At 43.0% G+C, this 15,962-nt stretch overlaps 1 protein-coding gene across 1 annotated transcript in view; it reads left to right on the plus strand.

The window, feature by feature from the left end:
* Positions 1–4,735: 4,735 nt before the first annotated feature.
* Positions 4,736–15,962, plus strand: part of THEM4 (thioesterase superfamily member 4) — a 48,668-nt gene continuing 37,441 nt past the window's right edge. Inside the window, exon 1 of the mRNA XM_011973502.1 lies at positions 4,736–5,250. Within this exon, the coding sequence (XP_011828892.1) occupies positions 5,152–5,250 (99 nt within the window). The 5' untranslated portion in view covers positions 4,736–5,151. The remainder of the gene's footprint in view (positions 5,251–15,962) is intronic.

A 15,962-nucleotide genomic window follows, 5' to 3' on the forward strand; every position in this document is an offset into this window, starting at 1 on the left:
AGCCCTCCTTCCAAATGTTTCCCACTCATTAGTTCATTCAACAATTATTTTTGAGTGTCTAAGATCTGCATGTCACTGAGGATGCATGGGTACACCAAAGAGACGTGAAGAAAGCCTATAGTCTCCTCAGAGAGACAGGCAGCACACAAATATATATTTAACTACAAACTGTAATAATTGTTTTAAAGGAAAAGTTTCAGCACTCTGAGAGAATTTAATGAGGACCTAATTCAGATTAAATAAAATCATGTATATAAAGCACTTGGCATACTGTTTGAAACCTAGTAAGCACTTTGTTCAGGGAAGGCCTCCCTAAGAAAGTGGCAATTATGCTGACGCCAAAAATTTAGTAGAAGTTAGCTAGGAAAGAGTAGGGGGAAAGAGCATTACAAGCAGGGCATCAACACACAAGAAGGCCCTTGGGCAGGAAAGAGCCTGGGGCACTCCAAGAGCGGAAAGGAGGCCTGTGCAGCTAGAGCATATGACAGGTAGTAAATGACAATACCATCTACCTGACACCCCCTCAAGTAGAAATCTCCCTCTCCCCCATGTGATTAAAATGACTTCAAGAACCACACAATATTACATGGACATATTGTATGATGGTTAAAAAAAAAAAAAAGAACCACACAGTAACTCTGTGCATAATATTAAAATACTAATGATGCAGATAAATTGTATCTACCTAAAAATGAGCCTGCGATTCCTGTTTTCAACCTCTTTCACAGTCACCCTTTTTCCACTAGTGAAAGGGAAGAGGGACCCTTCACCCATCCGGAGACTCATTTTGGTGCCTTGCCCCATGGATAACAATTCAAGAATAAATCCTTTCCAAGAGTGAGACTGATGACAACAAATCCAAGAAAAATGCAGCAAGAAATATTAAAGCGGCCAGCATCACATTGTCATTCAGTTTTCTTATAAATGCAAGGTTTGAAATTTAATTTAAAATTTAGATGTGAAATGGTTATCAGAGGGAAACACACAAAGTGCAATAAGAATACAAATACCTCATTATTTTAAATGGGCAAAATATTTGAATATACATTTCAATGAAGAAGATACACAGATGAAAAATAAGCCCACAGATGTCCAACATTATTCATCATTAGGAAAATGCCAATTAAAACCACAATAAAATACTTACACACATCTAGTTACAATAGCTAAAACATAGAAGACTGAACATACCAAAGGTTGGCAAGGATGTGGAGGAACTGAAATCCTTATACACTGCTGGTAAAATGATACAACTAGTTTGGAAAAGTTTGGCAGTTTCTTAAAAAGTTAAACATACATCTACCACACGATCCAACCATTCCACTCTTAGATATTTACCCAAAAGACAAGAAGGCATATATCCATACAAAGACTTGTACTCACAGCAGCTATATTTGTAATTCACAAAAACTGGAAATAAACCAAATGCTCATCCATGGGTGAGCAGAAAAACTGTGGTACATCCATACCATGGAATACTACTCAGCAATTTTAAAAAATAAATTCTTGACATAAGCAAAACACGGATGAATCTCAAAATAGTTATAGTGAATTTAAAAAATCCAGACCACAAAAAGTACATACTATATAATTCCATTTATACGAAACTCTAGAAAATGCAAATTAATCTACGGTGACAGAAAGTACTACAGGATAGAAGGGAGGGTTTACAAAAGGGCATGAGCAAATTTGTGGATAATAGATATGCTCATTATCTTAATTATGGTGATGTTTGCATGAGTGTAAACTTGTATCAAAACATCCAATTGTATTCTTTAAATATGTTCAGTTTATGTCAACTATCTCTTTTTTATGTTTTTTGTTTTTTGTTTTTTTTGAGACAGAGTCTCATTCTGTCACCCAGGCTGGAGCGCAGTGGTGCAATCCTGGCTCACTGCAACCTCCGCCTCCCGGGTTCAAGCAATTCTCCTGCCTCGGCCTCCTGAGTAGCTGGGATTACAGGTGCACGCCACCATGCCCAGCTAATTTTTGTATTTTTAGTAAAGATGGGGTTTCACCATGTTTGTCAGGCTGGTCTTGAACTCCTGACCTTGTGATCCGCCTGCCTCAGCCTCCTAAAGTGTTGGGATTACAGGCATGAGCCACTGCCCCCGGACTTTTTTTTTTGAGATGTAGCTTCACTCTTGTTGCCCAGGCTAGAGTACAGTGGCGCAATCTCGGCTCACTGCAACCTTCACCTGACAGATTCAAGCAATTCTCCTGCCTCAGCCTCCCAAGTAGCTGGGATTACAGGCATGCGCCACCAAGCCTAATTTTTTTTTTTTTTTTTTTGAGACGGAGTCTCTATCTGTCGCCCAGGCTGGAGTGCAGTGGTGCGATCTCGGCTCACTGCAAGCTCTACCTCCCAGGTTCACGCCATTCTCCTACCTCAGCCTCCTGTGTAGCTGGGATTACAGGCACCCGTCACGACGCCTGGCTAATTTTTTGTATTTTTAGTAGAGACAGGGTTTCACCATGTTAGCCAGGATGGTCTCGATCTTCTGGCCTCGTGATCCGCCTGCCTCAGCCTCCCAAAGTGCTGGGATTACAGGAGTGAGCCACTGCACCCGGCCTTAATTTTTGTATTTTCAGTAGAGACGGGGTTTCACCATGTTGGCCAGGCTAGTCTGAAACTCCTGACCTCAGGTGATCCACCCACCTCAGCCTCCCAAAGTGCTGGGATTGTAGGTATGAGTCACTGTGCCCATCCCATGTCAACTATACCTCAATAAAGCTGTCTACAAAATTAAAGAATGGTGAGAAGACTATTAAGTTTCCTATCACTGGCTTATTTGAAGCATAGTTCTATCAAGATTGAACATTTGTTCCTTGTCTAAACCATACAAGCTTCAAACTCCTCCACTTCCATAGCTTATCAATCCTATTTCTAGACTGTAACCTGCCCTTCCTCTTCCAAATCTGACCAGACATTTTATATGTGCTGTCAACACGAATATCCCAGAGTAAGCCTTGCAAGAGTGTGGATGACTTAGCTAAATGCACTGCCACTACTTGAAAAATTTAGAGTTAAAATTTAATGAAGTTTAAACTCAGTGTAACTGACCTATAATTGCCCTAAGTCTAAGGTCTTTTAAGAAACTGAGGGGTGCCAAGTACAGTGGCTCATGCTGGTAACCCCAGTACTTTGGGAGGTGAGTGGATCACTTGAGGTCAGGAGTTCGAGACCAGCCTGGCCAACATGGTGAAAACCTATCTCTACCAAAAATATAAAAATTAGCCAGATGTGGTGGCACGCGCCTGTAATCCCACCTACTCAGGAGGATGAGGCAGGGAGAATCGCTTGAACCCTGGAGACAGAGGTTGCAGTGAGCCAAGATCGTGCCACTGCACTTCCAGCCTGGGCAACAGAGCGAGACTCCGTCTCAAAAAAAAACAAAAGGAAGCTGTTAGGTGAGCTATTGGTACATTAATCATATAGACAATCTTAGTAGGGTTGAAGTCTATAGGTTTTGATTGACTTGACTATACTGTAAGTTGTAAATAGATGCAATTTTAAGTTACCTGAATAAACTTTTCTATTAATTAACAGTAATCATCTCAATTTTAGAGGTTTACGTTATACTTGTGCCTCCATCTGCATGCACAACATGGGAAGACAACAGACACCAAAGATACTTTGGATTCTTGCTGCTAAATAAGTATTCAAGCACTATGTGTGCATTGTTACAATTAATAAGGCAATCTGACCCCATCCCTGCCACCAGGAAACTACAATACTATTAATATATTCAAAAGGAAGACAACTGAGATAAAGGGAATGTGGTGGGGGGTGGTTAGGAGATATCAGAATGCAACCTCCTAGAATTACAGAATCTCAACATCCATCATTTATGCCTGGTCTTCGGTTCAGTAGCTCTGGGATTCCAAGGGCCCCTCCTGACTGCATTGCCTTCTCTCTCCAATACCCTTTGTCTCAGAATGTTACACCTTCCCCCAGTTAATAGTATAGGCTTAAAATATATCTAGGTGTTCTTACCTACTGACAAACTGCTGGAATTGTTCATGGGAAAGGAATCAACGCAAAATATCTAATGCATTCAGGTCGTTGGAGTTTTCTTTTGAATTTATTGCTTTTTTGAGATGGGGCATCCGTATGTTGCCCAGGCTGAAGGGCAATAGCGATATCTCTGCGAGACTGTCTCAAAAAAAAAAAAAAAACAAAACAAAACAAAACAAAACAAAACAAACCATTAGAGTCTTCACCTTAGGATGGGCTATGGGATACTGGTAAGCACTTAAAGGGGTAGGATGGCCCGGATTTGCAGTATCTGAGTAATGGGAATACTCCAACCCAGTCCGATTTCAAGGTCCCAGTGAGGTAACTGAATTCGAAGTTCCGAAGGTATGCGCCTAGTATTCCCACCATACGAATACAAGAGAGGTAAATAACCTCAAAAGCATTGATAACAGTAAAATAGTTACAATACCTATTACCTTTTTAGTATCCATTACCTTCGTTTGTAATATAATTTAACTGTCAGTTTACATAACAAGAGTCTTCTAAGGCGCAAGCTCCTGGGGAGGGTATGGGGCTATTGGCAGGGAAAACAGCTTTTCAATCGTATAAATGCTCTTTGTGCCCAGACTGCCTTCTATAAACCAGCACTATCCACCCTGTCCCAGAGACTTGTCCACGACCTTCAATAAAACACTATTCATACCACTTCTAGCGTGCGCTCCCACCCGCCCCAGGGAATTCAGTCCCGCGGGAGGGATAACTACTTGGGGACACGGAGCACTGCGTTCGCCCTGGGTCACGCGGGAAGGATGACTGCAAAGCCTCCAGTTGGCGCGCGGGTTCCGGGGCTGAGGGGCCCAAGGCGGTAATCGGGATCCGCTCCGGCCGCGCTTCCCTTGCCTTTAACAAGCCCCAGAAGTGGTTCCGCGCTTGGCCGCAGCGGGAAGTCTTCGGAAAGAAAAGACCGGAACTAAAAGATAGACACAGCGATGCCCTCCCCGGACTCCGCCAGCCTCACACCCCTGCCAGCCCGCCGCCTGTAGTGCGCACCGCCTCCTCGCCAAGCTCCGCCCTGCGTCCACCCCAGGGGTTAACTCGGACGAGCGGTCGTGTGGCAGAGCTAGTGTGCGCCGTCCGGGGCTAGAGCAAGCGCGCCCGCGCGGCCGGGAGCCATGCTGAGGAGCTGCGCCGCGCGCCTCCGCACGCTCGGGGCCCTGCGCGGGCCGCCGGGAGGCCGGCGCCTGCCGGGTAGGGAGCCGTTACCCGCGCTGGTGAGTCTGGGCACCCTCGGGCATGGGGCGGGAGCAGGACTCACAGTCAGAAACACGCCTGCGGCAACAGAGCCTTTGATTGTTTCTCCGTACCCCAACCAGCCAATCTCAGAATAAAAGCTCACTTGGGCACCACACGGCAGCGTAAGCAACAGGGACCTAGGAATACTTAGTCCTGAGATTCAAACCGTTAGAAAACGGATGGAAAGATGACCCCGTTTTTTTTTTTTTTTTTTTTTTTTTTTTAAAGAGACAGGGTTGGCAGGGCGCAGTGACTCACGCCTGTAATCCCAACACTTTGGGAGGCCGAGGCGGGCGGATCACTTGAGGTCGGAAGTTCGAGAGCAGCTTGACCAACATGGCGAAATCCCCTCTCTACTAAAATTACAGAATTAGCTGGGCGTGGTGGCGCATGCCTGTAATCCCAGCTACTTGGGAGGCTGAGGCAGGAGAATCCCTTGAACCCGGGAGGCGGAGGTTGTGGCGAGCCGAGATCGCGCCATTAGTGAGACTCCGTCTCAATAAAAAAGAGGGTCTATCTAGCTCTGTCGCCCAGGCTAGAGTGCAGTGGCGATTACTGTAACCTTGAAGTCCTGGGCTCAAGCGGTCCTCCCACCTGAACCCCACAAAGCACTGGGATTACAGGCGAGTCACTGCTCTCTGCCCGTTTTTTTTTTTTTTCCCTAATTTGTCTTTAATTGACAGATAAAATTGTATGTTCAACATGAACAATATGATGTTTTGAACTCTATATACTCGACTCAGTTTTGAAGCAGAGTGCAGTATGCTGGGATCTGTTCAATTCAGCAGGGAAAGGACCACTACTGCTACGACTGATATTAATAAAGGTTCAGCAGGGGCACACACAAAATACGCGACAGAGCTGGCCTCTGAACCTAGGCAGTCTGGCTTATAACCATTACAGACCTCAGAAGAAGAACACCATCTCTTCCAATGGTTTAATCCTGATTGTCTCTGACTTGTCTTATTTCTGAGAAGCAAAGCAGCCAACACTGGAGTGAGTAGGAGGCTTCTGGATGTCAGATAATCATTAATACCCTCTCCTAAGCCAGTTTCCTCACCTTTAAAGGTTGTTATAAGATTAAATGACATAACGCAAGGAAACTTTAACGCAGTGCCTAAAATAGTATTAAATGTTACTTGTTTATATATCCCTATTTTGTGCTTTATTGATATATTCAATTAATACTGATTAAGCCCCAACACTGTGCCAGGCATTATTGGCCACTGATGATGTACAGGTAAGAAACAATCCTTTCTCTTAAGAAGCTCACAATCTAGTGTAGGAGAATAGGGTGTCAAAAGACAAAATTATAACACATTTACTTTGAAGATCTTAATTGGCTTTTATTTGCAATTGTAGAATCAAGCAACTCCTCATTTTATAAAATAGAATGTTCCGATAAGCGGAGCAGAGGAGATTGGCTTTATAGACAGAAGGGGAGATTCCATCTCTACAAAAAATTAGCTGGACATGGTGGCACATGTCTGTGGTCCCAGCTACTTAGGAGGCTAAGGTAGGAGGATCTCTTGAGCCTAGGAGGTTGAGGCTGCAGTGAGCTGTGATCACACCACTGCACTCCAGCCTGGGCAACAGAGTTGAGACTTTATCTCCAAAAAAAAGGGGAATGCCACAGGATTGGGTCATGTAATGCTTTCACATGTTCCCTCCTTGCACAGAAGTTTTCTTGAAGCTGACCCATTTCCATGACCAGATTATCCTAATCCAAGAGTCTGTTTTTTGGTGGCGAGCATTCTGATGCTCTCAAGTGCCTGACTCATGCCCACCAATCACATTCTGGCTTTGGCATTGAGATCCCCTTAACCAAGTCAGTCAATGATTTTTCCCTACCTAAGCACACAAGAAAAATAAATTAAGATAATAGAACATAAAATCCCTGTGAATTTCTGAAAGCCAGAGTTCACACCCCCTGCAGTAATTGCCATTTATTGCCCATTTCTGTCTGACCCAGTCAGACACCTGAGACCTCCCTACGGGATCAAGTTATGTTTCTGTCATGACTTCCACTCTTGCCACTGACTTTGTCAAGCCACTGCAAACCCCAAAAGGTCATATGCTGTCACACAGCACAAACTAACCCTTGGTACCCACCCCAAGTTCATGTGTCCTCTCATAGCACAAACTAATCCTGAAATTGGAAACCAAAATGATTAAGGGGATCTATGCAAAAAGAGCAAAGTCTAGGCCAGGCACAGTGGCTCACACCTGTATTCCCAGCACTTTGGGAGCCCGAGGCAGGCAGATCATGAGCTCAGGAGTTCAAGATCAGCCTGGCCAACATGGTGAAACCCTGTTTCTACTGAAGATACAAAAAATTAGCCGGCATGGTGGTGTGCGCCTGTAATCCCAACTACTCGGGAGGCTGAGGCAGGAGAATCTCTTGAACCCGGGAGGTTGAGGTTGCAGTGAGCCAATATTGCACCATTGCACTCCAGCCTGGGCAACAGAGTGAGACTCCATCTCAAAAAAAAAAAGCAAAGTCTGACCTTGGATGTACAAGCCTCAGACTCTGAAGAAGACAGGGGAGCCTCAAAAGACACGGGCATTGTCTCTGTTGCACGCCTCAAGGGATTTTAAGAGTTGTCCTCTAGTCCCTTTGTCCATGTTGGCCAGAACTGTCAAAAAATAAGATGACAAATTTAGTTTAAAGATCTTACATGGATTTGCAACTCTAGAATCAAACAACACTTCCTCCTATAAAATAGAATGACCGTTCTGATGCGCTGAGCAGAGGAGGTTGGCTTTAGAGACACAAAGGGGCTAAAGAAAGCAGAAACAAAAAAGCAGATTGGTGGTTTCAAAGTTAATTTCCTTGTAAAGGTTAAAGCAGAGGAGACACCCTTATCATGCTAGCTAAAACTGGCTTGTTTGGGTATTTGGCTATTGTCTGTCTCATTCTCCTTCTTAAAAGATCAGATAAGCAACTTAATTTCCACTTAAAGGTGTGGAACTTCAGCATGAGTAACTCCATTTGGTTTGGTCTGTTGGGCCTGCTGTAGAAGCTCAGACAAAACCAATGGCCTCCTATAAATTTTATTTAGCAGGAATGAAATTGCAAAATTAAAATAAGTATGTACTATGTGCTATAATGAAGTACTAAGGGAACAAAGAGGAGGAAACAGCTCTGTATTGATAAGAACTGAAAGACCAAATAGTAATTTAGATGAGTATAGTGTTTCTATTAAGCTACTGTAGCTTTCTTTTAAAGAATAATGAATACAGATTAGTCACTAATCCTGTACCATCTTGCACATTGGGGAAAAAATGTGCTAATCTTACAAAGATGAATTCATTTATTTAATTATATGTTGGTACCTTGTAATCTATGCTGAGAATAAGCATTAGTATTTACAGGCTTTATAAATCATGCTTCTTTCGGTTCAGTAACTTACTCTCAAAAAAGAAGACACATTTAAAGAGTCATAACTTTTAACAAGCCCGACTATTGTAGGACTTTCTTCTCAGTTCAACTAAAAACCGAGTTCTTGTCACATGACTAGGAAAGATTAGGCTCATGGACACATAGAAAGGTGAAAAAACTGGAATTTACTGGGTGAAAAAGGAAAAGGAGAAAAACTTTCAGCAGAGTGAGAGGGAAGCCTGTTACCTGGCTCCTGCCCCACCACCGGAACTCACGAGGTGAAGCGCCTTCCTTCTGCAAACAGCACGAACTTCCATGGCTCCACCCTGTTCTCCTGGTGTGCAGGCCGGTTAGAGATTCTCCGGGGACACCTTTATACTTGGTTGTCTCATTCCCCCTCTAAAGAAATACATTTAACTGCCATTAGGATAAGGATAAGGATGAGGACTTATCTTAACTGCTTCCTGCTGACAGGGGGTGCCGTTTTGGAGAAAAGGCAGTCAGAGCTCCCTCAGAGGCCTATCTGAGGGTCCTTGGCAAAGGGGTCCCTTGTCCAAGGCTCTGGTTGCATGACTGTTTGGAGTTTGATGGCCTGAAGGCAAGAAGAGACAAACTGGGTTATTAGAAGACGTGTATCAAAACAAAACAGGGCCGAGGTAAGGACAGCTCAGAAATCCCAAGGCCTTTTACCAGTTTGTACAGGGAGAGGGAGGCCAAAAGCCCCACTAGTACAAAAAAAAACAAAAAAAAAGCCCTTTTGCCAGCATGTCAGGTTTCTGGGTTCCCTTTCCCTGAGCCGAATCCTACGCCAACCAGTTTAAGGTTTGGGAAATTAACTCTTCCCAGTTTGGAGGATGCATCTGAGGGGAGTGTCCTGTAGTAAGTACAGAGATACAATTACGTATCAGTGAAGAGAGGACAGAGGAGGAGAAAGGAAAAAGAGGTTCTCTTTTTTCAAAAGAATCCCAGGGGTTCAGGATGCATTCAAAAGGGGTACAAACTGAAGATGGATGGCTACTCATCTAGAAAGAGGGGAGCAAGTGTCTCTTCCTAGCAAATACCTGGGGTATGTGAGGGAGGGAAAGTGAGGTGTTCCTCTTTCTTTCCTCCGTCCTTGTATCCCCAAGTCCAGGCAACCATGACAGGGTGACACCCATGGGTGCCAAAGCAGCTTGTACCCATGAAGCAGGGAGGTGCTGGAGAATAGGAATTATCTGCTCTCATCTATGCCTCTATCCCCGCTACTGTCAGTAACCTGGGAGTTCTCTAAACCTCATTTATGCCATGGATATTAGCACAACCTTTATCCATAAAACGGGAGGCTTGGCTTAATCAGCAGGAATTAGCCATGCTCACCTGCACTGTGCAATTTAACTTCTGTTATCATCTGCCTCTGGATCCCTTAGATCCAGTTTTCTTTCCTAGGGCTTTGACCTGAAGCTTGGAATTGAGTTTAGGACAGTGGCTTATGCCTATAATCCCAGCACTTTGGGAGGCTGAGGCAGGTGAATCACCTGAGGTCAGGAGTTTAAGACTAGCCTGGTCAACATGATAAAACCCCATCTTTACTAAAATTCAAAAACTAGCCAGACGTGATGGCGCATGCCTGTAGTCCCAACTACTCAGGAGGCTGAGGCACAAAAAATCTCTTGAACCCAGGAGGCGGAGGTTGCAGTGAGCCAAGATTGCACCACTGCACTCCAGCCTGGGTGACAGAGTGAGACTCCATCTCAGAGAAAAAGAGTACCTTGTTGTGCTTTTATTTCAATGCTCAATTTACAGAAAAACCATATAATACCTTTTTGAATTTAGTCAGTATTTTCATACCGAATATAAGATTAATTTTGCAAGATTCTTACAATCTTTTTACCACTTGTTTGAACTTTTAGCCTTATCTGCAGTGGTGCAATCTTGGCTCACTGCAGCCTCCACCTCCTGTGTTCAAGTGATTCTCCTGCCTCAGCCTCCAAGTAGCTGGGATTACAGGTGCATGCCACCACGCCTGGCTAATTTTTGTATTTTTAGTAGAGACAGGTTTTCACCATGTTATCCAGGCTGATCTTGAACTCCTGACCTAAGTGCTAGGATTACAGGCGTGAGTCACTGCTCCTGGCCAGCTTTATCTTACCTAAAACAATTCAAGTAGTCTGAATTATATGTCATGCAGGTAACTCCTAGCAATTTTTAACTTTAATGTAAAACCTGGTAAGTTGTTTTAATTATGTGCTAGGTGCAGCTAAGGTTTGACTCCTTCCAGTATAATTAAGGGCGTGGTTAGTTTTATATGTCCCCAGGCCTTTCAAAGTTGTACAGTTCTTAAAAACCAAAAAGCAGTTTGTAACTGCTTTTTTAAGCAAACTTAGTAACTGAACTGCATAATTTAGTCCATCTATTTATATTTTGACATCTACATTTTAGCAATAATGTGTGAGGCTGTTTTTATTTTTCAAAGATTAAAGTCACATAAACTAAAAGGTACCACAGCTTTTATCTTCCCTTTAAAAAAAATAGTCTATCCAAGCACTTATCTTCCTTTAGGTCAATTAATTAGAGCACTTTTTGTAGACATCACACACAACACATATGTAACTACACAGACAGGCAGAAGAAAATCCAGTTGCCATAAGATCCTTCATCACAGGGAGAGGGATCTATCTGCTTTTAATTCCTGGGGTTCCATGAGGAAAACAGAGGTCCACCCTCTCGTGCGGGCATTAAAAGTGGCAAGGCAAAATGGAGAAAAATAACTCAGTCGACCGAAAAGAAACACTTTTTCCAGCAAAACAAGGTCCAAGAAAAGGAAAACATAAAGGCCTTATAAAGATAATTACAACTTAGATATCCACTTTTAATTAAGCTGAGCACTCCTTAAGAAAATTATTTTAACTCCCTTATTATCTAACTTTAGCTCCACCAAGCAGCCAATATTTCTGGCTTTCAAACTTTACTTAAAGGCTCAGAGAAAGGAAAATCCAAGGTGGTTGGTAGAGGGCAGGGGAACTGACAGATAGCAAAAGGGCATACAGATACCAAACCAGAAAGGACTCATTTCCTAAGCCAGGATGAATCTGGGCCTCACCAGGCTAAACAAAGCCATGCCATGGGTTACAGGCCACGCCCCCAAGGACGTAAAACAAGATGGAGGCCTGCAGCAAAGTTTGCTATGGACCATACAGAAAGACATGCAAAATACAAAATACACAGATTGGTTACAGCTTAAGACTAACCTCACAAATCCTTTCTCACAAAACTCTACAGAAAATATAAACAATAATCCTCATCATTCTCAACAGAGCAAAATGTCTTCCAAAAGGAAAAGGAAAACCTCCTTTAAAAGTATACTGCTGATGGGGTGGAGAGGAGATAAGGATGCCTGGGGGAAGATCCTCTTATTCTTATGCAAATGGTTCCTCCACCAGAGAGAGGAGCTTAATTGCTGTGGGACAGAGCTAGACTCCCTGGAGGGGGGAGGGGGAGACTCTGTAGGCACCTGGTGAGGAACACCAACCAACCTTGCTGGCGCCTTGGGGCCTGGTCAGTGGCTATGGCTCATTCCTACCCTGTGTGGCCATTGGACACCACACACACATGCTGCAGACACTGCCATGTACCCCAGCCAGTAAAGAAGTGGGGACAGGGAGCTACCCCACCCAACTGTCTTGTGAGTGCACCCGTGACCATTGGGGTGGTTGTGGACCACCTCCAGTATTGTAAAAGGAAAAATAGGTGCCATTGCTGTCACCCCAAAAAGAAGAGGAATGCCATAAGACCAAAAGGCTCAGAAACGAAAGTAAGAGGTTTTGAGTCCCCATTTGACTCACCCTTCTGTTGCGGGAATGAAGGAGGACTGGAGAGGCCAAGGGGTGAAACAGGAGAACTTTACTGAGTGCACTCAGACCCAGCACATTAACATCCAAAAACTAGGCCCAGAACAAAGACAGCACTTGACTTTTATACACACTTCTAAAAGGGGGTGGGCTAGCTTGAAACAAGCTTACAGTGGCACAAAGCATAGTGGCGTGAAAGCAAGGATACAGAGGCAAAACAAAGGCAGTTAATCAAATTGTGACAGGTGCATTATTCAGGATTACATATGACCCTTGCTTATGCAGCCCAGGTGGCTGTTTTCTAGGCTTGCTCAAAAGAGCCTTGCAAGTGCTTATCTCGTAACCTTCGCTATGGTGCCCAGACGGCCGCAGCCTAGGCCTACTCAGGCATGTCTTATAACCTTCAGTGTGCTGTTTAGATAAAACAATACTGGAAGTTACTAGTTACAAAAAACAAGTATCTATAAACTGATAAAACTTGCGGAGCAAGGTACAATCATACAGAAGGAGGATGGGATTCAAGGGGGAACTTTACTTTTTCTTATCCTTTTGTTAAGGGAGTGCTGGGAGAGTCTCCAGAGCACATCCTTTGAGCCCTGGCTTCTTTGAGAGTGGTATCGAGACTTCACCCAGGTCCGGGCTTTGCCTGTTACTGCCTTTGGGATGAGTCAGCCTCATATAGAAGGCTTGTTTTTCTCTTTTTAAATTTTATTTTTCTTTCTTTAATTTCCTGCCTCACTTCCTCAGGCCCCACATTTGAGCGCCAAAGATGGTGTAGGACTTTCTTCTCAATTCATCTAAAAATTGGGTTCTTGTCACACAACCAGGAAAGATCAGACTCATGGACACATAGAAGGGTGAGAATAATGGAATTTATTGGGCGCAAAAGGAAAAAGAGAAAAACCTCAGCAGTGGAAGAGGGACCTGTTCCTACTTTGCCACACAGGAACTCAAGAGGCTGGGCTCCTCACCTCTGCCAATGGCATGAACTTCTGTGGCTCCACCCCATTCTCCCAGTCAAGGGCCAGTGGGAGGTTCTCTGAGGAGCTCTTTTTACTTCACTGTCGTACTGCTTTATAAATGTATAACCAAAGGTCAAGCAAGACCTTTCCTGTGTTCAGGACAAGAAAATATAATCGTTGTCCCAAACATTTCTACTTCATATATAATCTGTGCTTTGTCTTTACTTCAGGTATCTCTTAGTTTTCACCTCCTTGCTTTATCATTTCTATTTCTACATTACTATAGTGTCCATCTGGAGTAACAAACTCAACCCATGCCAAACTAAAATAGTTCCACTCCTGTTTTCTCTCTCCTGATTCACATGTGCACACTAAGAAAAATCTTTTTTTTTTTTTTTTTTTTGAGACAGAGTCTTGCTCTGTTGCCCAGGCTGGAGTGCAGTGGCCGGATCTCAGCTCACTGCAAGCTCCGCCTCCTGGGTTTACGCCATTCTCCTGCCTCAGCCTCCCGAGTAGCTGGGACTACAGGCACTCGCCATCTCGCCCGGCTAGTTTTTTGTATTTTTTTAGTAGAGATGGGGTTTCACTGTGTTAGCCAGGATGGTCTCGATCTCCTGACCTCGTGATCCGCCCGTCTCGGCCTCCCAAAGTGCTGGGATTACAGGCTTGAGCCACCGCGCCCGGCCGAAAAATCTTTATTTTCATTCTATTCACCCTAGTTTTCAAAGCCACAGCTCTAGATAATCATTCAAGACTCTTCTGCTTTCTGTTTCCCAGTCAGTAACTCCCCACATCCCTCAGTCCCAATGTCCTAAGTATCTTAAAACTTTACTTCTGATTACTCAGTACCTAGTTCAGATTCTGACCATATCTGACCTGGGCCTTTGCAACAGTCTTTTAACTGGTTTCCCTACCATTGCATTTCACCATTTTAATTCATTCATTACACCAGATGGAGCTTTTTAAAACCTATGTTCATATTACTCCCTTGCTTAAAACTCCTTAAGTCTCCTCATAAAGGAAAAAGGTGCTGTATCATTCAAGTACTTTCATGATTCTTTAAAGACTTCACTTCTTTAGTTAACTTAATCCTATGTAATAACATTGGTGAAATCACATGTGGGTTTTCTACTTATATCCTTTTATAATATATGAATAATTTTGTTATATTTTAAAATACATATATTTTTGTCCTTGTGCCACCTAAAATTATTTTTCATGCTGGTCTTTGGAAATACTGACCTAGAAGATGAAATCTAAGCCATGTAATGTGATCCCTCTTGTTCTTCACATCTTGCTGCTCTTTCTCTCTTTCCACCTTAAATGTATGAAGGCTGAAATCCTAGCAGTTCCCCAGTGTGATATGGTTATTTCACTCTTCTATGCCTTTGCTTGGAGCAGGCCCCCCTCCCCTGTTCTCTCTTTAATGAACTTTTTATCCGTAGGAAATCACTCCATCATTTTAAAGTTTTTCCTGAAAGTCACCCCTTCTATGCCTGTATCTACTTCTCTTGTAGTATTTTTCACATCCAAGGCTGCTAACACTTGAAGGCAGGGTCTAAGTCTTCTCTGTGTTTTACCTGTCCCTCACATAGAACCAGGGCATATAGTAGGGCTCAAAAAAAGTGTCTTGGATTTTGCTGAATCCCAGACTTTAAAAGTTAAAATTAGGAGAACCCACAGTTAAGAGAGTCATTCTAATTCCTAAAAGCATTTAATTAGTTCTGTATCACTGGTCCATAAAAGGACAGTGGAACTGAAGGATCCTAGAGTTGCTTGTTTGAGATGAGACCAGTGGCTAATGAGATGAGTTCAAATTCATAACTCCAAAGCTTATACATACTATTCTGCCTCTCAGTTGACATGTTTTGGTCAATACATAGTAATCTGTGATGAATTGTCTTTGTTGGGTTACTTCTAGATTCATGTTCTTTAAAAGTTACATAATCAGGACTGGATTCTAAGGAAATAATCCAAAATAGAGGAAAAGCTATATTCATAATGTTCCAGTGGACATTTTCATTTAGAGCAGCAAAAGATTGGAAATAATTTAAATGTCTACCTTAATGGCTAATTATGTAGTATATCAGTTTAATGGACTATTTTTCTGCTGTTGAAAATGGTGGTAACTGATATTATGGAGAAAGTGAGCACTAAATAATTTCAAGTGGTAAAAGCAGAAAGCAAAATTGTGGGATTTTAAAAATTTTGTTTGTTTTTGTTTTTACTGAGTTTACAAGTATATTAGGAAAAATTATATTTTAAAAATTTGGAGGAAAGAAAATTTGCCCTTAGTTATTTTAAGAGGGAGAGATGGGTGGGTTTAAAACTTTTTCTTTTCTTTCTTTCCCAGATTTTCTGAGCCGGGTTCTGAAAGGATGAGCCGATTAAAAAAAATACGGAAAAAAATTACAAATCCTGGGCTAAGGGCAAAGTGGTTTCAACCCTGATCATGTATCCCCAACCCTCTGGTACTCCAAAGTCAGGACTTGCTTTTGTTCAGCCAGGAGGCTTTTATT

The sequence above is a fragment of the Mandrillus leucophaeus genome, unplaced genomic scaffold (assembly GCF_000951045.1).
Source record: "Mandrillus leucophaeus isolate KB7577 unplaced genomic scaffold, Mleu.le_1.0 Scaffold139, whole genome shotgun sequence".
Lineage (NCBI taxonomy): Eukaryota > Metazoa > Chordata > Mammalia > Primates > Cercopithecidae > Mandrillus > Mandrillus leucophaeus.